We start from the raw sequence: 26,589 nt of genomic DNA on the forward strand, positions 1-26,589 counted from the left end.
AATCACAACTTACTAGATCTTTGTGAAGATATAGAGGGTCCCTCATAACCATATGTGGCGTCCCGGCCCATACAATTTCTCATGGCACTCCATGCGATTTATTCTGTGGGAAGGTGAATTCTTTAAGCTGTAGGATTGCATGATTGGGGACCAGCTTGAGGCACCGGTGCAGCGAAATATAGCAGACTTGGATAAGTTTTTTTTTTACCACCTGATGAAGACAGTGTTATGCTATCGAAACGCGTTGTGGAGATCGAAGGATTAATAAAGGTTTGTTAACCAGATTGCTGTCCAAACATTTATCCCTTATCTCAGCGCTCCACAGACTGCTACAACCTTTTTCCTCCTCTTGAATAAGCTCGATGGCACATGAAACAGCAAAGCTGAACAGGCAAGTCGGCACCTGGAGCGTCATGGAACAGCAGAGCTGGATATGATAGACAGCATGTGGTTCAAGTCAGCTGGATATACAGACAGTCATCTTGGTACAGCAGAGCAGAGTGTGCAGACAGCACCTTGGTACAGCAGAGCAGAGTGTGCAGACAGCACCTTGGTACAGCAGAGCAGAGTGTGCAGACAGCACCTTGGAACAGCAGAGTAGAGTGTGCAGACAACATCTTGGAACAGCTGAGCTTTTGCACAGCAGACTCGACTATGAAGACGGAGCTTTTTATAGTAGATCTGAGCGTGAATAGATATCTTGGAACCTTGGATCTGCAAAGCTCAGTATGCAGATAGGCTCCTTGGTACAGTAGTGCTGAGTGTGTGGCTAGCAGCTTGGAATAGCAGAGCAAATTGTGTGTCATGTTTATTAGAAGGCACACTTTAGAGAACGTGTAACAATAAAGAGTCCTAGCACATAGTAGCCAGCGTAAGCTGAACTACCTGAGTACTCGCCAATGTACTGCCATTTCAGCTAACCTAAAAAGGCCTGGGGGGGTGAGATCAGAGGTGCGGAATGCAGTAGCCAGGTGATTTGCCTTTTTGTTCTGGTTTTTGTTTCCAATTCTGATTTTAATGCATAGAATAATCCATCATAATTCTAGATTTATTACAGTAATGTGTTACCCATGGCTCCTTGATTCGGAAAGGAAGAATAAAATAAAGCAAGCTGCAAATAATTAACATACAGCTCATTACAACACAGTGAAAAGAATTAATGAAGCGACGTTACAAAACACATGTATATTACATAGTAACTTCTGTTTGTTGACTTGAGAAAAGAATGGCGCGGCCGCTAAGCTGCCGTATATAGACAGCTGCTGTATATTGATTTCCTGCGGAAAAACAATTCCTCTTTCTCTTTGCAAATATACTGAAATATATAAAAGAAAATGCAAACCATTACCGTCTCCAGCAGCTCCATTGTACAACAAGCTCCTGGTAATGAAAGAATTAACAGTGGTGGCCGATCGCCTCATGAAATCCCCATTAAGTTGAATTCTCCAGATAATAACATGGGCTGGGTGAACTCTGCACCTTAACTCACACATTTGTGTAGAAGAAAATAGCTCGCAGTCATTGTGAATTGTTTGTCTAGCCGCATAAAACCTGTCTGATTTAAAGGGGATCTATCATAAGATTTCACAAAACAAGCTGAATGCATTGTTAATAGTGATGAGCGAATATACTCGTTACTCGAGATTTCCTGAGCACGCTCGGGGGTCCTCCGAGTATTTTTTAGTGCTCAGAGATTTAGTTTTCCTCACTTCAGCTGAATGATTTACATCTGTTAGCCAGCTTGATTACATATGGGGGTTGCCTGGTTGCTAGGGAATCCCCACATGTACTTAAGCTGGCTAAGAGATGTAAATCATTCAGCTGCGGCAAAAAAAACTAAATCTCCGAGCACTAAAAAATACTCGGAGGTCACCCAAGCGTGATCGAGAAATCTCGAGTAACGAGTATATTCGCTCATAACTAATTGCTAAATGTAACCCTAAGACCGGATGAGGTTGGTGTACTTGCTTTGGAAATATGTCAGAATGACTGCATAATCCTTTGTGAAAGTGTAAACTCCAACTCAGCCCACCTAGCCTGATTGTCAGTTCCTTCGTGTCCCTCCTCCCAGCTCCTGAGGAATCTCAACCCATTTTGCCTGATTGTCACTTCCTCAGTGACCCTCCTCCCAGCTGCTGCTGAATCTCCACCCACTTAGCCTTATTGTCGGTTTCTCAGTGTACCTCCTTCCAGCTTCTGCTGACTCTCTGCTCACCTAGCCTGATTGACAGCTCCTCAGTGTCCCGCATCTCAGCTGCTACTGAATATCTGCCCACCTAGATTGATTGACTGTTCTTCACTGTACTGTCCCTCCTGTCAAGCTCACCAGATGAGGTGGATTATCTAAACTCCAGGTCTGGGTGGGCACATGGACACCAGGCATTTATGCAGCAAACTGGAAGGCATGTGGGCAGTGAGGACTTGGCACAGCCAGGAATCTCAAGAGATGCAGTATGGATGACATGGAACCCAGCAGGGATGGAAGCAAGCAAAGCACAGTATGCACAGAAGGTGGGGTACACAAATAAAAAGGTCTATAGGCTCAATCCCAAGATACAAGTGTGTTTGTCAATGGCCATTAAAGAGGTCTAGAAAGATGATGTCCTTGATCCATGCTTTGCAACTTGCAAATCCTGAACTGGAGCACAACAGAAGGTGGCGTATCAAGGGGAAGGAAGCAGAGATCGGGATACCCAAGTCATGTGTGTAACACTTCCCTTCTGCTGTTGGATCTCCTCCCTTCTATCCTATCTATATACAGCTCTTCAGTGTCCCACATACCTACTGTTGAGATCTCACAATGCTCTAGACAAGCTGCAGCTATGTGTCAGGCTGGGTTGGGGTAACTGAATATCCTCTGCCTCATCAGTCCAAATCATTTTACTTTTGGAATGATACAAATATTCCAACATGTATATTGGAGCTCCGTTACGTCTACGGGTCTCAAAGACTATATTATGAGTGGTGCATAGCTTTTGATCTATTCAATTTGTTTGTTTTTGTGTTACGTGTATTTAAAAAAATGGCATAATATATGAATCACTATCTTTATAAAATAAAATGTATTAATCTTGCATTTTTCACCCTGGCCACTGAAACTATTTTGGACTCAAACTTCCTGTCCTTTCAGTTTTCAGTAGTCTCATTATCAGCAGAGATAGGATTACAAGGATAGATAGCACCTCTATACACAGCTGATAAGACTGGAGCCACCAATAGGTGATGTCACAGGTGCCCCTGCTCCCTCCCCTTTCACAATAACTTTTGCACATGCTCATTTGATGGTTCAATACAAAAGAAAGTGTCAGGGTCGGTTAATTTTGGTTAATGTGAATATGGATTTTCTGAAACAAGAGTAAGTTATAGTATAAAAGAAGCCCTAGTGACCAGTGTGAAAACTACAAAATTTCAATTTTTTTTATTTTTTAATGAAGACTAGTTGGCCCGTTTGCACATTGGTTGTCGGGGGTGCAGGCAATTTCAGGAAAATCAAGCTGGTCAAATGTAAATGTATTTAATGAGATGATGAACACAGAGAGGTATTTATATGTGTAGATTGGTAATACAATAAATTGGTTTGATAAATAGAGGCTAAAAAAATGTCTTGAGGTTGTGGTGCCACCTGCAGGTTATTGTTTTTTTCTGCAGGTTTCTGAAAATGAATGTTTAAACTGTATTTATTGATCAAATCGTGAATGTGTAGTTTGTTTATGTCTTTTGTTGCTGAAGGGGCAAGTTTACCTTTCAAATGGTGTATTATTTGTGTATGTGGGGCAAAGTAATCACCGAAAAAGCAGGGCATGTTTCCAAATGTGTTTGCGTATGTGACTCACCATTTGTGTGTATGGGGCGAAGTAATCACTGAAAAACCAGTGCATGTTTACAAATGTGTTTGCATATGTGACTCACCTGCAGTGAAGTGTGCAATCCTCCAATGTGCCTGACATCGGCAGGGCAAAAAGTCTGGAAAGCCCACAAGGCAAATGTTAGGATTTGTTTGTGATGTCTGAAAAGTATCGTTTCTCCTTGCGGAGAGTGACATGTTAAGCATGTCGAGATTAGGAGCCTTAACTTGGGGCAGCACGGTGGCTCAGTGGTTAGCACTACAGCCTTGCAGCGCTGGAGTCCTGGGTTCAAACCCCACTAAGGACAACATCTGCAAAGAGTTTGTATGTTCTCTCCGTGTTTGCGTGGGTTTCCTCCGGGTTCTCCAGTTTCCTCCCACATTCCAAAGACATACTGATAGGGAATTTAGATTGTGAGCCCCATAGGGGACAGTGATGATAATGTGTGCAAATTGTAAAGCGCTGCAGAATATGTTAGCGCTATATAAAAATAAAGATTATTACTTAACACCGCAATGCTTCTCTGGGAAATGTGCAAATTGTCTCTTCAGAGAGGAAGAGGACAAGAACTCTAGTGCCACCTATTGGAAGTAGCAATCCTAACAGTCAATGTCGACCCTTTAACGAGCCTTGCCACATGACTTAGGATAAGAGCCAAACCAGATCTCAATTTTCAGACACTGTGTTTCGGGGTACTGCCCCTCGTCAGTGTAAAATGGAGATCTGGTTTGGCTGAATGAGAGTCTAACCGGGATCAAAAAAGTATTTGTGATGTCAATAAGCAGCTTTGTGGTAGTGTGCTTTGTGGTAGTGTGCTTTGGGGTAGTGTGATGCCACCTGCAGGTCATTTTTCCTTACTACAGGTTTATGAAAATTAATGTTTAAACTGTATTTTGTGATCATCGTGGATGTGTAGTTTGTTTGGCTATTTTCTTGCTGAAGGGGGCAAGTTTACCTTTCAAATGGTGTATCATTTGTGTGTGTGGGTGCAGTATGAACGGAGATACAAAGTACTCACCGAAAAAGAGTGTTTTGAAATAATATAGAAGGATCGCAATATGGGCAAAAACATTGCTAACAAAACATGCATGTAACAAAAACATGATGTAAACAATAGGTACATTTTCAGATGAAGCTGAGAGACTGGGAAGTGGCGTGCGCATGCATTTCAAGAGCAATATTGAGGCAACCCCCATAAGGAGAGCCAGTACCCCACCTGGGACAAAGATTAATTTTAGGGCTTTCTTCCCTCCCAAAATATATTACTTAATTGTATATAAGAAGTTCCTTCTTGGGCCAATTCTTCGTGCTACCCAACACCTCATATCATATGTCAGACACCCCATTATTACAGTTACACCACAAGTATAAATGACACAAATTTCAGAAATTACCGAATACTGTGGTTTTGGGTATTTTTCAGCACATTATAAAGATACTATCTCCTGTAACAAACGTAAAGGGTAAGATAAATGAGTCCCTTTAAATTTCCCAGCATTGTCACTGATAACCTTTATCGCTTCCCCAAATAACTAGTTTTCTCAACATTCATTCTGAGACACGCTGAGCCATCTGGAGATGCCCCCAGGCAGGTTCCATGGTACGATCACCAGCTGGGCAAGCAGTTGTTGGAATTCATGGGGTGATTGAGCTCGCAGGCTACACTCTCACATACCATTACATTAAAATTCAAAAATTCTGTAACCTTTCCAAGATTAGAAAAAAATATCTTAATCCCTGAATTGCCAATTACTCTATGTGTTTAACTCTATACATATTGGGAATTTACAAACACTGGGATTTCACAAGGAAAATAAAGGTATCGGCTCTGTGCTCTGTAACTGCAGAAAGATTTAAAGGGGGACTCCAGGATTTTCACCCAGTACATACATTGGGCAAATAATAGTAAATCAATCATCAGAGCTACAGTTTGGTAATTATGTTTGTTTTCCTTACACATGTATTGTCATTTGCTGTTTTGTTGTGGAAGCCATTGTTTCCAAAGGGATATTGTTGGAACTGATGGTAAAACTATAACTTTGTTAATAGCTTAAGACGCTGAGGCAATGACGCTTTCTGAGAAACTAATTCCAAACAGTGCTAACTGTTGTGGCTAGACGAGCAGACTCTGTAGCAATGTAGCAGAGCCTAGCGATGTAGCAAAGCTGAGTATGATAGACGACTCATTGTTGATTGTAGTAGAGCTCAGCAATGTAATAGAGTGGAGTATGTTAGGTAACTCATTGATGTAGCAGAGCCGAGTGATGTAGCAGAGCTGAGTATGTCAGTTGACTCATTGTTGATGTTGCAGAGTTAAATATGTCAGGTGACTGTTGATGCAGCAGAGCCCAGCAATGTAGCAGGGTTGAGTATGTCAGGAGACTCATAGTTGATGTAACAGAATTGACAATGTCATTGTTGATGCAGCAGAACCCAATAACTTAAGCAGAGTTGAGTATGTCAGGTGACTCATCGTTGATGTAGCAGAGTCCAGCAGAGTAGCAGAATTGAGTATGTCAGGTGACTTATTGTTGATGTAGCAGTGTCCAGCAAAGTAGCAGAGTTGAGTATGTCAGATGACTTATTGTTGATATGGCATAGTTGAGGATGTAGAGTAGCTGCGGAGACACCATCACGTGTTTCTCAATGCAAGCAGTGAATAGCCAGGCTTTTCCCCGGGAAGGAACAACCACGGGAAGGGCAGCATCCGATAAAGGAAAACATCCAATAAAGGAAAACCACCTATGCCAAGCATGGTATCCATCCACAGACAGCTGTTTCGGGGTTTTTGCCCCTCATCAGTGTGGAGTAGGAAACTGGCTATTAGGAGCAGTGCCTAGTAAAAAGGCTATGAAGGTACAGATGATTGACCTCGTGGAGACCAAAACATCCAATACCGCGGAGACACCATCACGTGTTTCTCAACGCAGTGATCCAGAACACTGCCCCAATATGCAAATGCATGTAGAGTAGCTGCGGAGACACCATCACGTGTTTCTCAACGCAAGCAGTGAATAGCCAGGCCTTTCCCCGGGAAGGAACAACCACGGGAAGGGCAGCATCCGATAAAGGAAAACATCCAATAAAGGAAAACCACCTATGCCAAGCATGGTATCCATCCACAGACAGCTGTTTCGGGGTTTTTGCCCCTCATCAGTGTGGAGTAGGAAACTGGCTATTAGGAGCAGTGCCTAGTAAAAAGGCTATGAAGGTACAGATGATTGACCTCATGGAGACCAAAACATCCAACACCGCGGAGACACCATCACGTGTTTCTCAACGCAGTGATCCAGAACACTGCCCCAATATGCAAATGCATGTAGAGTAGCTGCGGAGACACCATCACGTGTTTCTCAACGCAAGCAGTGAATAGCCAGGCCTTTCCCCGGGAAGGAACAACCACGGGAAGGGCAGCATCCGACAAAGGAAAACATCCAATAAAGGAAAACCACCTATGCCAAGCATGGTATCCATCCACAGACAGCTGTTTCGGGGGTTTTGCCCCTCATCAGTGTGGAGTAGGAAACTGGCTATTAGGAGCAGTGCCTAGTAAAAAGGCTATGAAGGTACAGATGATTGACCTCGTGGAGACCAAAACATCCAACACCGCGGAGACACCATCACGTGTTTCTCAACGCAGTGATCCAGAACACTGCCCCAATATGCAAATGCATGTAGAGTAGCTGTGGAGACACCATCACGTGTTTCTCAACGCAAGCAGTGAATAGCCAGGCCTTTCCCCGGGAAGGAACAACCACGGGAAGGGCAGCATCCGATAAAGGAAAACATCCAATAAAGGAAAACCACCTATGCCAAGCATGGTATCCATCCACAGACAGCTGTGCACTGCTCCTAATAGCCAGTTTCCTACTCCACACTGATGAGGGGCAAAAACCCCGAAACAGCTGTCTGTGGATGGATACCATGCTTGGCATAGGTGGTTTTCCTTTATTGGATGTTTTCCTTTATCGGATGCTGCCCTTCCCGTGGTTGTTCCTTCCCGGGGAAAGGCCTGGCTATTCACTGCTTGCATTGAGAAACACGTGATGGTGTCTCCGCAGCTACTCTACATGCATTTGCATATTGGGGCAGTGTTCTGGATCACTGCGTTGAGAAACACGTGATGGTGTCTCCGCGGTGTTGGATGTTTTGGTCTCCACGAGGTCAATCATCTGTACCTTCATAGCATAGTTGAGGATGTCAGGAGACTCATTGTTGATGTAGCAGAGCCAAACGATGTTGCAGAGTTTAATATGTCAGGAGACTGCTACATTGCTGGGTTCTGCAACATCAACAGAGTACAGTATGTCAGGTGAATCATTGTTGGTTGCTGTGGCAGAGCACACCAATGCAGTAGAATCTAGTCTGTCCGGGGACACCTTGGTACTGCAGAGTACACTGTTGCAGAAGAGTGGAACGGCGCAGCATCTTAGTAGAGCTAAGAAGCAGAAATTACTAGTAGCACGGAAGCCAAGTACCTAAATACTCAGGAGGCATACCACTGCCTGAACTGGCTTTTTAAGGTCCAGACTAGAAGCATAGAAGCATGACCTCAGAGGTGTGCTCTGGGTTACCATGTGAATCACACAGGAACAGAGTGCGCCAGCAACTGAGGGAGGAGGATGGTGAGCCCAGCTCTGGAGCCAGGACAGGGGACTAACAAATATGGCATAGAAAGAGATAGAAGGACACATATAGAGACATCAATAGACGGATAAATTGTTCTACAGCTGAATATACCAATGACCTGAAAGATTGACGGCTGGACAGATTGACAGCTAGATAAATAAATCCAGAGCTAGATAGGTATGAATTATCCAGATGTGAGATAGGTAAGACAGAATTACATAAAATGTAGATACATAGATGTAGATGGACATGATTCACAGGTTTAATGAGATTTATGACTCTAGTTACAGTTTATTGATTGTAAAACCATTCATTGTGAATTTCGAGGAAGGACATTTCTCCCCAAGTCGTAGACCGGCTGTAATCACACTGGAAATGCTAGCTATATCCTTTTACAACATTCCCATATGTGAAAAACAGAGGTAATTAAACTTCAGTATGACCAGTCTACCAAATGTCAGACCAATAGATTTAATTACTGCAAGCATATAAATGTAATACACCGCTCTCCTTGCAGGTACATGTTTTAGTAGCTCACATATTACCTCCACGTAATTGATCCTCCAAATCGTAATGGTTTTATTGTAATTAAGATTGCTCAGATCTATTTAATGAAATGTCACCTTTATAAATTGCAACTTTAGATATAGAACATAAAGATCTATGGAAATAGTATCGGAGGAGGCATTCAGAGACAGACTGACATGAGATGGGGCAGACTGGCCTGAGATGGGACAGACTGGCCTGAGATGGGACAGACTGGCCTGATATGGGACAGACTGACCAGAGATGGGAAAGACTGGCCTGAGATGGGGCAGACTGGCCTGAGATGGGACAGACTGACCAGAGATGGGACAGACTGGCCTGAGATGGGACAGACTGGCCTGAGATGGGACAGACTGACCAGAGATGGGACAGACTGACCAGAGATGGGACAGACTGGCCTGAGATGGGACAGACTGACCAGAGATGGGACAGACTGACCAGAGATGGGACAGACTGGCCTGAGATGGGACAGACTGGCCTGAGACGGGACAGGTCCCACTTCCAGATTTCAAATAATACCACCATATATTGCGTGATTTAATTTTTCCTCTGAATTTACCATTCTTCGGGGGTAGGACTAGTAAACTGGGACCCTAAGCAGTCTCTCTGTAATTCTTATTTTGCTGGATCAAAAGCCATTTCCAGCAAAAGAAAAAAAATGTGTTGGCTGCACACCATGACAAGCTGAGGATAAATCAAATATGGAACAGACCATCGTGTATCAGATGATTTGGTTTCTGCTTTAAGTGAGGGATAAATCGTATTTCGCAAGTCTTGTGGATTATGCCCCACTCAGCAGGAAAATATGAAAATTATAGATTTAGATTAGAGGGGACAAACAGGAAAATTCAATAGAAAAATAACTTGAAAATTGTATTTTAGCTGATTAAATACTTTTTGACTTTTTTTGCTTTAATCATATCAGGAAACCATTCTTTTCGGAATATCAAATTACTTTATACAACTAAGAATTTTTAATAAATTATGCAGCGTGCAGATCCGTATGCATTTCATGCTTATTTTATTCAGCATGCATAAAATTCTGATTCTCCTGAGGGTTCAGGCGAGAACAGAGCCCTCCATCACTTCCACCATCTACTATGATTACTTAGAACCTGTTTGATATGCAAACACTACAATGTAGATATCTCTGTGTTTTTTCTTTATTGTGGTGGTTCCTTTGTTTATTTTCGGACTTGTATTTCTTAAATAATCGTAAATAAATAGTAGAAAAAAAGAAATTCTACAGGATTCACTCTGTGGAGTAACTGGGCTCATCTATAAGGGGGCCAGAGGAAGGTATCGCACCAGGTTCTGGGGTCTAAGGAACCCACAGTCAGAAGTAATATAAATGGCACCTAGTAGATGGGAATCCGACTTTTACAGTACAGATTTTGCATTGGGGGTCCAGTAGCCTGAAGTTGAGACCTTTTCACACTGATTGATAAAGAACAGAATAGGTGTTCATAAGAAGGCTTTTTCCTGATCATTGGCCCATGCTAACATGGCTGTGACTAGCTGACGAACTGGCAAACAGTGTTATCATTGTAGTCCACATAATGTCACCATGTACCGTTAGTATCCCAATAATACTCCAATACTGTAATTGTAAAATAATACTAACATATTCTGGGGAAAAATATTGCTGCTGGCAGTGTAGTTCTCGGTATGAACAAGAGATGTGCATCCAACAATATACAAGCTTTATGGGTACCAGACCTTATATTAGAGAAGATATGAAGAGGAACAACTAGCCCTTTATCTTAGCCATGATCAATAATTAATTTTAGACAATGGCTTAAGTTGTTTCCTTCTGTTTATCTACTGCCTAGAAATCAACCTATGACCACCCAGGTGCAGGTGAGCTGAATTTTCTTCTTTTTAACTGATACTTAACATCCCAATTGGATTCCTATCTGGGGCATGTGAGGGCCAGTCTGGGCATCAATGCCTTCATTATCCAAAACTGCCTGCACACTCTGGCCATGAGACCGGCATTGTCCTGCACCATCGTAAGGTCTGATAATTATGACTCTAAGAATTTCATCCCGGTACCCTACAGCAGTCCAGGAACTGTTGGCTTTTTGCAACTATCCAAGGATATCACTACCCTGACCACCCTCCAAGGATATATCTCCCTCAACCATCCTCTAAGGATATACCTCCCTCGACCACCCTCCAAGGATATGCCTCCCTCGACCACCCTCCAAGGATATGCCTCCCTCGACCACCCTCCAAGGATATGCCTTCCTCGACCACCCTCCAAGGATATGCCTCCCTTGATCACCCTCCAAGGATATGCCTCCCCTGATGACCACTCTCCAAGTATGCATCCCTTAACCACCCTCCTAGGATATGCCACCCCCGACCACCCTCCAAGGATATGCTTCCCCCAACCACACTCCAAAGATATGCCTCCCTTGACCACCCTCCAAGGAATTGCCTGCCCCGACCACCACCAACCCACTGCCAAACTAGCTATGATGGATGGCACTTCCAAACCAGTCATGCTAAATGATGTTAAAAGCAACATTACATTAATTACAGCATCTCCAGGCTCTTTCACATCTGTCACTTGTGTTCGGTATAAACTTGCTCTCATCAGTGAAGAAAACGAGGCGCCAATGGCAAACCTGCCAGTTTTAGTCTTCCATTTGCATTGTATGGTGCTGGGCTATGAGCACAGGTCCTAGTACAGCCTCATGAACCTCATACAGTCTGTTTCTGACAGTTTGGTGAGAAAGCTAACCACGCACCCACCACTACTACTGGAGGTGTTTTTGTATGGCTCTGGCAGTGCCTCCTGCCAGGTAATGACCCTTCTCCTGGTATCTGCTCTCCTTTGATTGATTATGATTGATACTCCTGAAGTTTTGCTGACCTCCTTAGGGTGCACTGTGATGTTCAGTTGAGATCAGGTAACATAGAGGAGGTTAGACATTGTGTCTACTAATATAAAGTGCATCCATCTGGGGATTTAGGTTCTGTTTAACCTCAGAGCAGGAACGTACATACGATTGGTGCAACCTGAGCAGGTCCTTGTAGGTCCTAGAGGTAAGGGGGACTTCCATCTAAAATTGTGCATTATGATGAGTTACTAGACTGCAAAGGACCCATATATTGTTCTTGCACTTGGGTCTTTTCTGTGTCTGCTAATATTTCACCAACCTATGCCCTTATTATGCCTATCTAAAAGCCGCCAATGGCTTGGGCTCCACAGAAATGTATGATTGAGGTCACACTACGTTGTGTACAATTTTATGCGACATGGAGACAAAAATGCACAGACAATTTATGTAAAAATGTTAAAATCAGGATTACATGATATATGTAGATAAAGGCAATGACTCTTGCATTCAATGGCATGCACAACTTGTATGCTTCCCCTCGTCGGGATACACTGCCTGGCATATGACAATCTATTGCAATCATTATTGTGCATAAAAAAAATAATACATATATAAAGAAAATCTGACTCCAAAGGAACCTCGCCTATAAAACACCAGAGAACATCTTGCATACATATGTTGGGTGTAGACTCTATCCCAGAATTATGATGAATGGACCATCAAGTAAGTCTTACAATCTGCATGATTACTTTCAGGTACTTTCCATTAAGTAACAGATGCCTTCTTTTACCGGTCGGCAGGGGATTAAAGGAACCTTCATGAAAAAAAAAGCTTATCCCCCCTTTAAAATGTAAAGATGGGATCCTTTAAATAACAGATGGCTGGCGGCCTTAGAAGGTATTTGTGCGCTGTGGTGAGCACGGCTCTGACACCGGCAATGATGAAGGGAAGACCCAGGGCAGGGGAAGAGCTGGAGAAATCCATTCTGCTAGCTAGGCAGAAATGGCGAGATTTAACGCCAGCTTTGGGACGCAGACTTTCAACTTCAGAGAGTAAATATAACAGCCAACACACTATAAGAAAAACCAATTAAAGGGATTCATGTATGTACGGGGACATTTAAAGATCGCTCGCAGCCACCGTTAGAAAACCCGCTCCTTTCTTTTATGATTCTTTGAAAAATGCTTTGCTAAGGAAATGCATGTTTTCCAGCAGTAATCTGTCAATCATTAAGGGAACCTCAGAGGATATGTATTTAGTACAGACGTATGTTCCAGGACTGCTGCCTATAAAGGATACGCTGCACATGGGAACATTTATGTTTATTGCTCCATTCATGAAAATTAAAAAAAAAAAAATCACTAAGTGGGAGAATTTCTTCGTGAAATTTAAAGAGAAAATGGCATTTATTCTTTGCACAGGTGGGGATGTTTTAAATTTTTGGTAAAAAAATGGCTGTAACGTTACAATGTTTTGTACCCCCATACATTATGTGGACTGCAATTCCTAAATGCTTCATTATACAAATGTATAGGCTAATATTCAAAGGAGCTGAGCTGCATTACCACACACAACCTATACAGGAGGGGAGGTGCTGCTTTTTGCAAAGAAATTAGCCTTGGGTTCTTTATAAAATCATAAATGATTCCTTTAATTGCAAAAATAGCTTTATAGGGGGTGTAAATGGCTCATACTATAAGGTCATGAATATGATACTTATATTGACTGACACTGATAAGCCTGCTTCTGTAACTACTTAGTGTACGTACATACATTTATGTGTATGGACCTATATCCGTGGTTTATAATATCCCCCCAAAGCAATCCTGCATATTCTTAATATATGTGCCATCCCCGAATAAACTAACAAAAAGCAACATAGCTTAAAAGGAATCTTTCAGGTCGTCTTCAATTTTAAAACTAGTAGCACGACTGTATAGGTCCCAGTACAACAATAAAAACGATACCTGTCTTGTTCTAATCCGATATGCCTGTGCTGAGAAATCAAGCTTTGATGCCACATGCAAATTAGCCTAGAAGTGCATTAGAGGAACACTGGAGCACTTCCAGACTAATTTGCATGTGGCTACTAAGCTTGATTTCTCAGCATTGGCACATCAGATTAGTATATGACGGTATCATTTTATTGTTGTGCTAAGACCTGCACAGCCGTACCATTAGTTTCAGTAAAAAAATTGTTCTAACTGGTTTCCCTTTAAGCAGAATGATAATTTGCACCCCCTTAGTCCAAATAACATTTTATAATCCCACCCTTCCATGTGCTCTAACCCCAACCTAACTGTGTCACTTCAGTTGCTTGCATCATTTTTTACATTTTTACACTCTGTTAACAAAATCGTGGCTATACATACATATGCTGCGAGAGACCTTACTGTTCTTGATTGCACTGTTTTTTATGCACGAGCCTCCATTTTTCCTATCTATCTCCACATCCACAACATCTCCATGAATAACTACTCCACTAATTAGAGGTGAACTAATCAATTCAATGCAAGCAGATTTTGTAGGAATCTGCTGAACCTGGTGAATTTGCCTAAGATTATATCAGCCAGACATAGATCACATGACCCCTTGTATGGTTGGTTGATTTTCCCCTTATGCCATACAGTTGTCATATGGTATAGACTAGACCAAACTAATGAAGAGGAACTATCATAGCCTGTAGAAAAGCATAGACAACAAATGCAACAGACATTTTGTAGTGAATCTGAATAGTGAGAGAACATCTGTCACGACTCTATTGTTGGGAGTACCGAGACCAGGGGCTCCCTCCCTGTCCTTAATGCTAAGGGTGCTCTAGCTCGCCCTGTTCTCAGGATTACTTCTGATGATGAAGACGCCTGGGGCCACGTACCTTGCCTTAGCTCCTGAATCCGCTCTCAATCTGTACCCTTCCCCCACCTAGGGAAGAGGGGAGTAGTAGTGTACCGTAATACACCAACCAGACTAACTAGGTAATATGAACAGGGATAAAGGAAAATACCAAACATACAAATATACTAACACAAACAACAGAGGAATGCACCAGGGAGTGGAGGATGGGGATAAACCAAAGTAGTAGATGAAAGGAAATTATCACACACTCAAAACTTAGCAACAGTCACAGATAAATCCACCAAAACGCCTTCCCCAATAATAGCCACCAACCATGCAGAATAAGCTAAGACAATGAGTGCCAGCCAGGACCCAGTTTATATAGAAGATGGGAGTGGATGACAGTGCACAGCTGAGAGCCTAAGTGCAAGAAAGCTTCCAGGAGCTCCAAGCTGAGCAGATTAACCCATGCACTGCTAAAAGAAATTGACACCGTTTTAATATGAAGGCGAAGTGCTTCTAATCAGTGCAGGAGTGGTGGAAATCAGACACTGTGGTCTTCTGGCTCCTCTCTGTCATGGTAAAACCATTACAACATTACAACTCAAAGGTAAGCCATTGAGATAGGGAAAAAAACATAAAATACCGAAGAAACTGTACAGTTAGTGTGTGACTGCACAGCGATGAGGAAAATTGGTGTACGAGGGAAAAGAGAATAGTGTCACATGCATTTTTTCAGGGAAACTGAAGCCTTTGGAGTACTTTTGATTTGCAGTGAATCAAACACAGGGAATCAAGAATATTCATTATAAAGAGAATTTTTTTGATTTGCACATACTGTTCCTTAGTCAGTTAGCCTTTGTATGTCATTGTTTATTTTAGTTCAATCCAGAATAAACCATGCCACACATGATAGTGTCTCCCTTTAGAAACGAAGGCACTCATTGGCACAGTATGGGTCCCATATTACAGTATGAGCACTACATTACAAGCCCATGTTGTACAGACCTGTGTATGAGGCCCAAGTTAACTACAAATACATACCACCATGTGCAAAGACTCTCAAATACATAAAGATTTTACAGGGCAAATTTGTAGGCAGTGTCCTCACACTAGGAAAATAGTGGTGGTTGATTCCCAGGACCCAATCCATCGGCCAGGTCTGAAATCTGTGGTTGCTGCACGGAGCCCTGAAAATAACCTCTTACTCAAAGTCAGTTGTGTTTTTTCTTTTGATTAGCCGGGCTGGAGTGACCTCATCGTTGTGACATGACGCATATGTGGTGTCATGCTATGAAGGTCCATCGATGCCGTCAGGTGAGTGGCGGTTCTCAGGGCTCCAGTCCAGTGGCCACAGATTACTGACCAAACTTACGGACTGGGTCTTGCAAATCGATTCATACCAGCTCTAGTGGTCACCAATAGACATACTTTTCTTGACCAAGAAGTTATACATATTAATAATTTTAGGTGTTTATCATGGGTTCTGGTATTTTTTAGTTTGCAGCATTAATGGAACTTAAATGCATACTCAATGAACCCTTTTGGCTTAATGGGGCCATGATTTAGGACTCTTATGTTCAGAGATGTTTGGGTAAACCATAATTTAAGCACTTAGGCTATAAATGTTTGTATTCTCGTGGCATCTGTGCAGGGACTTTCATTTCAGTAGTAAAACCATGCTCCACCATTGGGATATCAGCACTATTTTCTGTACCGACGAGTCTGTTGTATATCACTGGTTATGACTTTGACAATTAAACGGCAACAAGCAATGACCTGGAAAATGGTACATAACTTTCTTTATTGCTACATGTTGACCTCCTCGCTCCCGGTGTTATATATTGCTACCAGCCATCAGAAATCAAAAGACTGTCCTGCTGATGCAGTGCCAGCCTAAGTCTTGCCAGTGACATTTATCGAAAACGCCACAAAAATGGACTCTTTTGTCATAGAAACTGAACAAAGAGTTTCCATTTTTCCTATAGAGAGTAATAAAAATGTACACAACCATAAATCGGGCTGACACTGGGCATCTAAACCCTAGACAAGTTGCTTTCATGAAACCTAGCATATGTTAGATATATTAAAGGGAACCTATTACTGTTGAAGTAATCTTTAGGCTAGGTGCAGACGACCGTGTATTCTCTCATTCGAGAGAATGGGGTCGAATGTGCAAATCATATTCTGATCAAACTCTGCTCATAGTTTGATCAGAGTGTGATAATAGCGTGATCCGATTCTCTCAGATGAGAAGATGAAGAAGAGAAATTTATCATTTCAGTGCAGTCCAATGGTTTCCACTGACTCATTGGCCCGGATCTAACTCAGGGTTGCTAAAAAAATTTTTCCTCAGACTGGCTCAGTCCAAGGGAAAAAACTGATTTGCTCACCCCATAGCGTAACATTGGTCCCAGTGTGATCCAATGTTTTGTCGGATTGCACTCGGACCAAAAATACAGCCATGTGCACGAGCCCTAGACTAAGAAATCTGTAGTATGCCCTGCAGTTGTACATTTTAAGGCTTTATAAAGGAATAGAGGTCCCGAGCATTAACCAAACGTGAGGATTTCACTACTAGGGTCACCCAAGATCAATTAGTAAACAGTTATAGAAAAGGAAGCATTGTATTTCATCTTTTAAAACCCCTCCTTGACTCCTACAAATAAAGAGCTGTGAGGATTCCCCAGTGCTGGTGCCAGGAGCAGGCTGTCACATGACCGCAAGTATGCGATTGACATACTTCCGGCCACATTCAGACTAAACGTGTCCGGCATCATTCAATACACTTGCATTGAGCGAGGTCGCGCACGTCTAGTCAGCAAGTGACTGCATATATAGTGGGTACGGAAAGTATTCAGACTCCTTTAAATTTTTCACTCTTTCTTTCATTGTAGCCATTTGGTAATTTCAAAAAAGTTCATTAATGTACACTCTGCACCCCATCTTGACTGAAAAAACAGAAATGTAGAAATTTTTGCAAATTTATTAAAAAAGAAAAAACGAAATATCACACGGTCATAAGTATTCAGACCCTTTGCTCAGACTACTGTATTGTACTGATTACTGTAAGTCACATGCTGTCCATTTTCTTGTGATCCTCCTTCATATGGTTCTACTCCTTCATTTGATTCCAGCTGTTTTTAATTAAACTGATGGGACTTGATTTGGAAAGGCACACACCTGTCTATATAAGACCTCAAAGCTCACAGAGCATGTCAGACCAAATGAGAATCATGAGGTCAAAGGAACTGGCCAAGGAGCTCAGAGACAGAATTGTGGCAAGGCACAGATCTGGCCAAGGTCACAACAGAATTTCTGCAGTACTTAAGGTTCCTAAGAGCACAGTGACCTCCATAATCCTTAAATGGAAGAAGTTTGGGACCAACAGAAGTCTTCCTAGACCTGGCCATCCAGCCAGACTGAGCAATCGTGGGAGAAGAGCCTTGGAGATAGAGGTAAACAAGAACCCCAAGATCACTGTGGCTGAGCTCCAGAGATGCAGTAGGGAGATGGGAGAAAGTTCAACAAAGTCAACTATCACTGCAGCCCTCCTCTAGTCGGCCCTTTATAGCAGAGTGGCGTGACGGAAGCCTCTCCTCAGTGCAAGACATCTGAAAGCCTGCATAGAGTTTGCTAAAAAAAACACATGAAGGACTCCCAGACTATGAGAAATAAGATTCTCTGGTCTGATGAGGCAAAGATAGACCTTTTTGGTAATAATTCTAAGTGGTACTTGTGGAGAAAACCAGGCACTGCCCATCACCTTCCAAATACAATCCCAACAGTGAAACATGGTGGTGGCAGCATCATGCTATGGGGTGTTTTTCAGCTGCAGGGACAGGACTACTGGTTGTCATTGAAGAAAACATGAATGCGGCCAAGTTTAGAGATATCCTGGACTAAAACCTCTTCCAGAGTGCTCTGGACCTCAAAAGTTCACCTTCCAACAAGACAATGACCCTAAGCAACACAGTTAAATTAACAAAGGAGTGGCTTCAGAACAACTCTGTGACCATTCTTGACTGGCCCAGCCAGAGCCCTGACCTAAACCCAATTGAGCATCTCTAGAGAGACCTGAAAATGGCTGTCCACCAACATTCACCATCCAACCTGACAGAACTGGAGAGGATCTGCAAGGAAGAATGGCAGAGGATCCCCAAATCCAGGTGTGAAAAACTTATTGTATCATTGCCAAGAAGACTCATGGCTGTACTAGCTCAAAAGGGTGCTTCTACTCAATACTGAGCAAAGGGTCTGAATACTTATGACCATGAGATATTTCAGTTTTTCTTTTTTAATAAATTTGAAAAAATGTCTACATTCCTGTTTTTTTTAGTCAAGATGGGCTGCAGAGTGTACATTACTGAGAAAAAAATGAACTTTTTTTGAATTTACCAAATCGCTGCAATGAAACAAAGAGTGAAAAATGTAAAGGGGTCTGAATACTTGTCCGTACCCACTGAATGCAAATCATAAACTTGCAGTCAGGTGCCCACCTGCTCCTGGCATCGACATTGAAGAATCCTCACATCGCATGCACATAGAATGGCTGCGGACAAAACCTTTAAGCCCAATTAGATAGGTGTTAGCTATCTACCCTACTTCCACACAAACATGAACGATCGGCTTGGCCATGCACTTCTGTTCTCTTTATGAAAGTGCCGCTGTCAGACTTCTCTGATGGTGACTTATCTCATAGAGAACAAGAAGATCAATCATTGGAAATCAAACAAGTTGGATCCTCCAACATCATCTGTTGGGGGACAGTCGGGGGGCTCCCATACTCATTAGACTGTTGAGTTAATTTGCATTTGGCTTCATAGCTCAAATTCTCAGCATTTGGCACATTTTATTTTACTACCTAAACAGTCTTCTAGTCATTAGTTTGATAGGTAAATCATTTAACTTCAACTTTAACTTGAACTGATCGGAGAGCAAAATATTGTGGTGAAACCCCAAACTAATAGAATTATAACACAAGTGTAAATATTTCCAGGTCAAGAGGAGAAATATATTAATAAATGCATCTTTTATTCACAGATAAAAGTTTAAGTAAGGTATTATACATTTATACAAAGGTTTTGAAAACCTCATATAAAAAAAACAAGATGATCAGAAAATATGACTCCATATGAAATGTAATATTACTTACACAAACCTTTGCAAAGTGTTTGGCAATCATACAACAATCGGTGCTTGAGACATCCATTAGAAAACAGAAAAATGCACACATTACATGCAGCATGTATAGGTATAACCTGAGCTTTTGCCTTCTATAAAAAACTGTTAAAAAAAATCCTTAAAAAATGCATAAACAGTGTAAGTAGAAAAAAAACCCGTGCTTTACCGTACTACGCCCAGTATAGTACAGTCCGAGCGATCAACACCTGCACAATAAATGTCTTCGGCTTGTAAATTATACAAGAGGGAACTTTTTTTTTGTTGAGTGGAGAACAAAGAGCTGTAGAAAACGGAAAGTGAAGCGTAATCCAAAAAATTGCATACAATTTGTTTAATTGCTCAGAAAAATATTATTTAATTATGAAGAAGGAAACCTTTTGTTTTGGCTGCATAAAAACAGCTTTTTTTTTGTGAAACCAGAAGGCAAATTCAGGTCCAGAAACACACTTTCTTTATTGCTCCTTCTACAAAACCTCTCATTTTTGTTCATTTTTTCCTCCTTTTTGTATGTTTTTGTTTTATTTATTTTTTACAAGTAATTACACTGTACAGTATAAACGTTGATACATTTAATGGTCTGCTTAGGTTTGCTGGCTTTGAAAATTTAGCACCAAAAAAATGTAAAAAAATTTATAAGAAAACAAGGCACTTTAATTATGTTTTTTTTTTTAACGCATGATGTGATGTTTTTCTTTTTATGTTTTTTTTTTTTAATACCACATTCTTGTATATCTCTCTCGACTCCCGATGCTTGAGAATCCCATTGAAGTGTGTTGTTTCACTAGGGTTGTAATCATCTTTAACACTTTCTTAGTTTATTATTCAGATGCAAATGTTGTGTATATCATATTGTGAATGTAAAACCCAGACCCCTCGTAGTTCTACTGGGATATGATGCTGTAACATTGGCTTAGTAGAGCTGCAGGGATCTTGCATCCAGAATACAGATAGTTAAAGGGAATCTGTCAGCACAAAATGACTGTTCAAACCTAGCACCAGCACTGGGTGCACCCTTGAGGTGGCTGAGCAGTTCAGTGAATCTATCCACCTGCTTGTTTTCCATTTATCTTCCTCGATTGACTTTACAGGAGCAAAAGGAGGATAAAGATAGATCGAAATCAAGTAGGTGGGAAAGGTCACTGAACTGCTTGTTCACCCCGAGGGTGCACTGCGCACTTGTGCTTGGCCTGAACAGTCATTTTGTGCTGACAGTCTTTCTTTTTAAACATGAGTACAATATGGCCATCTAAGGGCACATTCAGACATCCGTGCAAATCGGTCCTAGATCAAATCAAAAAGCGCAGATTGGCCTTGGGTCTCCATGAAACTGACACGCTTGGGTCAGGAGAGCTACGAACAATCTGTGCATTGCGGTTCAATCTCGGACCGATGTGTGCGGACGTCTGAATACGCCCTAACAGAGTTGTAACTGTAATAGCACGGGGCAATTCTCTAGGTTATTTGAAACATCAAGTTCCAGTTTGTTTTTACAGGCGAAGGTGGACATATCATGTACGTGCAACATGTGCATCTTCATAAGGGTCCTTTAAAGAAGATGTGCCACAGCCATATCAAAACCACTAAGCTTTTGCTCCTTTAGTATATTTTCCTCTCCCCGGTGGAGCGGAGGTGGGCACTATACTTTACTTGCCCTGTGGCCACTAGGTTTCCTGCGTAGTGGCCTTCTGCTATCTATGCCCTCACATGGTGGCAGGTCATTGCAGATCCAAATAACTCAGAGAACCAATTCGCCTACGTACGGTCTAGAGGCACCATATTCATTTCTCGGTCATTACAATTCATCATCGGTCTCTATCCAAGTAACATTCTTTCCATTTTTAAATTTTCACATTCTGATGTACTTTTTTTTTTTCATTGCACGATGCAGAGTCATTTCTAAATCAACTCCTCAATGTCCATTATTTTCTTCGATCCCACTTGATCGTTCTTCACACTTCCACTTCTCTTCCACTATCTTGCTGATCTGCGATTATTCCGATGTCGAAGCAGGTCACCATCATGACGTGAGATTTGCATATGTTAACACAGAGCTCCAGGTCCTCTGTGACTTGTTCCAGTGCCTCTAGGTACTCCTGAGACTCCCTGTCGAGATCTGGGTCCACTTCAACTGTTGGTCAAGAATGTGGAAACAATGTGAGATCATTATGATAACATTTTTGGATAAGGTACATCAATTACTTTCATACATCACTACCAATAAATGCACAGTATTGACATAAAAAGAATACAGATTATTTTAAGTTGTTTTGTTTATAGAAGTCGCTTAAATAAAATTAGTTAAAGGAGTTGTCCAGGACTATGATATTGATGACATATCAATTAAGTTAGCCTTCAAGATCAGGTCGGTGTGGGTCTGACACCTAACACCCTATCAAATGGCTGTCGGCAGGTCCTCACAGCTCCGAGTACTATGTAGTGGCCATTCTCGGGCACTGCAGCTCGTCTCCAATATAGCTACAGTGGGGTTACTTGGCATCAGCCCTCCACAGAGCTGATACTGATGATTTATTATAAATTATAGGTCATTAATATTGCAGTCCTGGAAACACCTTTAAAGGGGTTGTCCAGGACTATTTTATTTTTTTTACTATTGGCCTACAAACTTATAGGCAGGTAGTTGCGAGGAGAAGCAACAACCTGTTTGTTCTACCCTGCTCCAGCTCGGAGTCATCAGTAAATGCTCCACATCAACAGAGGCGCTCTTCCTCTTCTGGGCTGCTCTGTCGACAAGGCGTGACTGCCAGCGTCATGCTGATGGACAGCCAGCTCCCTGCAGTTAGGCAGCGGGGAGCCGGCTCTCAATCAGCATGATGTTGCAGTCATGACCTGTCAACAGAGCAGAGTGGAAGAAAAGTTGCTGTTCTATTGACGTGACATCAGCGGAAGCCACTAAATTGCTGGCAGGAACGGTTCGTGACCACTCTGTGCTTGGAGAGTTTAGCGCGGGGCACAGCAGGCAGGTAGTTGATAACAAGACACATAGTAAAAAAAAAAAATTAATAGTTCTGGATAACCCCTTTAACTTCTTCAAAGGGAACAAACTTTTTACTTACTTACTTGTTATAGCCATGGAAGACCACCATCTTAGAAATAAAGGTACATAAACCTCTCTTTCTTTCATAAGCTTTTTCTTATTATATGGATTGTTCCCTTTCAAAGCATGTTTACCCATCGGCTCATATAAGTGTAAAAACACAAACAAACGGTGCTTTACTTGCGTTTCCTAGGTCTAGAGCTGTGTCTCCGTTGCTGCCACGCTCTGCTTTTTGGCTGCAGAGGTGATGTCATGTTGACAGATCTGCAGCCAATCACAGAGCTCATCAACTAGTGCCATCTACAATGACAGAGCCGTTGAGCCCAGTAATTGGCTGCAGCGCTATCGGCTTGCAGTCAAACAACAGAGACCGGGGCAGCGTCAGAGGCACAGCAGTCAACCTGGGACGGTTTAAGTAAAGCTCGGCTTGTTTTTTCTACATGCAACCAAGCCTATGGGCAGCAGTTTGTTGAATGGGGACAAGTACTTAAATGCCCGGTTGCAATCAATTAATTTACAATTGTGAAAAATCTCATCCATAATCCTTAAATTGCAAAAAAAAAGATTTCTTATCAGTACGAGGACACCAATAATACTTACATTCTCCTCTCCACTTGTTGGGATCCATCATCAGGCGAGCCTTCGTCTCTTCTAACTCCTCTTTCAACATCTCATATTTTGCCTTCACATCTTTGATTCTCTGTTGACGTCTTTCCGCAACCTTCAGCTTCGTGTTGAAGTACATCAGACCCTTAGGTAAATAGATAAAACATGTTATCAGCACTAGAGATTTCCGATAATGTAGAGATCACGGGGCAGATATTTTTTTTTTACTTTCTGGTTGACCTTAGCAATGTGTTGTGGAATGCTTCAATTATAGTGCAAATAAAAAAAAGTATGTATCACATACAAAAGCTTCCAGACGGAATGAACTCACGAATGATTGACAAATTCTTTTCATGGTGTCAATTTTTTAATAGAAAATACTATTTTTTTGTAGTATCTGTGTGCGAGTGTAATTACATAATGGTCTACTTGGCTTTCCCTTTCATGTTTCGTCAGTTTGTTTAATTAAACCATTTATTCTAATATACTAATTAACAGCAAAACAAATACAAATCTACAGGGGCGTGTTAATTAGATACTGACTATATTTAATTGAGATTCAATTTTAAAAATTAGTTTTAAATTAGAAGAAAATTATGAAAAAACTAATACCTGAGCAAATTTACTTTGAGGGAAAAATTTGAGTAATAGTCAATTGCAAAATAGGTGCGGAGAATAACTAAGAGTATTAAAAAATGCCTAAAGAAATAGTTATTTACATTTTCTAAAAAGATTCTAAATTTAAGAAACAATGGGAGATAGATAGATAGATAGATAGATAGATAGATAGATAGATAGATAGATAGATATGGGATAGATAGATAGATAGATAGATAGATAGATAATAGATTAGATAGAGAGATAGATAGATAGATATGGGATGGATAGATAGATAGATAGATAGATAATCACATTTCCAACTCTTACCTTTTCCATATCCTCGAAAGGCTAAAAAGAAAAAAATGAAACTATTAGACTCAAATTTGTCCGGAAATTTAAAAAAAAATCCACTTTTCTGTGAAAAATAAGTCATATTAAAGCAAAATGATTAAACTATTAAATTACATGAACGTTGTGATCTGTATAATCATTTAATGAAAATTCATAGACGATGGCTTTTTACAATATTTTTTGTTAGAAGAATCCACCAAAAAATACGTTAATCTCGGACCTTTCTTACTGCGGTGACCCCAAGCAAGGAGAAGTGTAATCTGTGAAGGAACCTGGTGTTAATTCCACTATAGCACCACCATGGTTAAAATGAGGTATTACAGGGTGCTTTTTTAAATCAGTAGCCCCTTAAAGGGGTTGTCCAGGATTTTATGATAGAGGCTTATCCTTAGGATAGGCCATCAATATCATACCGATGGGGGTGCAACGCCCAGAACCTCCGGCGATCAGCTGTTTTCGGTGCCAGTTATGCCCAGATATGCTTATTTGCAGAATGCAGTCACAGGGTATTTGAAAATGGGTTTTCTAAACAAGATGACCTTTTTCTAACTAATGCCTTTGAATTGGAATCTGAGGAGTTGGCTGGGTGTGGGCCTTAAAATCTTCTAAAATTATTAACACTTCTACATAAATAATCTACCACTTGAAATAGCATAACTGGCACACATGGGCAAACCACAAGCTGAGCTGCCACTTTTATTATGGTCTAGTAGTTTGCCTTTTAAGATATGTGACCGTTTTCAATATATTCTTAACTAGACGTATTTGCATAATTTCAAAGGTAGTTAATTGGCAAACCATATTTTACAACTAATATAAAGACTTAATGCAATTTTAAAGGCGTTTTCTGCTTTGAGCAATGTCTTTTTGTTAGCTGTGTCACCCTATTAAAACCTTATTAGGCTATCTTCACACGTTGCATTTTTGTTGCTTTTTTAATGCAGAGCTTAAGCTGCTTTTAAGCTGCCTACAAAATACAGGTTTTGCTTAATTTTAGCTGCATTTTTTTAACTGCGGTTTTGTCAGGGTACATTTGCTTCTTGTGCATGCTGATACAGTTTAGTGCATAAAAAATTTTGGAAATCTGATTTAACTTCATCAGGTTTTGGCACCAAAAACGAAGCAAAACCTGATAGCTGCATTTTTTTGCAGCGTTTTTTTGCACCACCCATTGCTTTCTATGGATGAAAAACACTGAAATAACGCTGAAAGAAGTGACATACTGCATTTTGCCAAAATGCAGCTCTTTGACAAAACTGTCAGGAAAAAAAACCTGAAGATGTGTGCACGAGATTTTTTGAAATCTCAAAGACTTTGCTGGTACTGTGAATATTTACATTAAAAAACCCAGCAAAAAACACTGCAAAAACGCAATGCGTGAACATAGCCTTACAGGGAGTCTCTGTGATCAGCACTGATCTGTGATGGAACCTGGAAGAAAGGACTCAGTTTCTCTACACTGCCGCAGCAGGGCAAATGAAGAATTACAGGCCCTTCAAATTATTGAGCTGTCCTTGCAGGGTCCTACAAAGCAAGACATTCTCCGTCTTTGAATTCATAAGTTCCCAACATGATATTTCTCCAGTCTATATAATCATGATGATTAAAATATAATATCTGACCTCTGGCTCTTCACGCTTGTGTCTCTGCAGCCTTTCTACATCATCGATTTCATAAACTTTGATTTCAAATGGTTCTTTTAAAGTGCCAGGCAAAGGTGGAAGGTCGACCCATTGGCCAGTAACATTATTCTTTCTGCCAACCGTTGAAGCCTCAGGTAGAGGTGTGGGTATGAGCCTCCGGCGCTGAAGACCTACAAAAAAAATCAACCTCTAAAGTCCTGACCAATCAAAGGCCCATCAATCTAAGGCAGTCATAATAGAACATTTAGAGAGGACTTGTCACTTTAAATAAATATATATATAATTTTTTTACTTGGTCTATGTAAATCTAGTCTTTTTATCAGAATGGGCGTGGACATCATGGTTTCTTTGTGGGAGTCTTTCCAATAATAACAACGCCCAGGTGGCCAAACGAACTAGATTCATATATAGCAAAGTGGAGACCATATCTCTGGAATAGAGAGGTC

At 41.2% G+C, this 26,589-nt stretch overlaps 1 protein-coding gene across 3 annotated transcripts in view; it reads right to left on the reverse strand.

The window, feature by feature from the left end:
* Window positions 1-20,419: 20,419 nt before the first annotated feature.
* The window catches only part of KIF26A (kinesin family member 26A), a 187,403-nt gene continuing 181,233 nt past the window's right edge, over window positions 20,420-26,589 (reverse strand). For all 3 annotated transcript variants that reach the window (XM_077266570.1, XM_077266589.1, XM_077266580.1), the window contains exons 13-16: window positions 26,123-26,313; window positions 24,477-24,497; window positions 23,544-23,694; window positions 20,420-22,016 (exon numbers count right to left, since the gene is read on the reverse strand). In XM_077266570.1, coding sequence (XP_077122685.1) covers window positions 21,838-22,016; window positions 23,544-23,694; window positions 24,477-24,497; window positions 26,123-26,313 — 542 coding nt within the window. In that variant the 3' untranslated portion in view covers window positions 20,420-21,837. The remainder of the gene's footprint in view (window positions 22,017-23,543; window positions 23,695-24,476; window positions 24,498-26,122; window positions 26,314-26,589) is intronic.

Source organism: Ranitomeya variabilis, chromosome 1, assembly GCF_051348905.1.
Source record: "Ranitomeya variabilis isolate aRanVar5 chromosome 1, aRanVar5.hap1, whole genome shotgun sequence".
NCBI lineage: Eukaryota > Metazoa > Chordata > Amphibia > Anura > Dendrobatidae > Ranitomeya > Ranitomeya variabilis.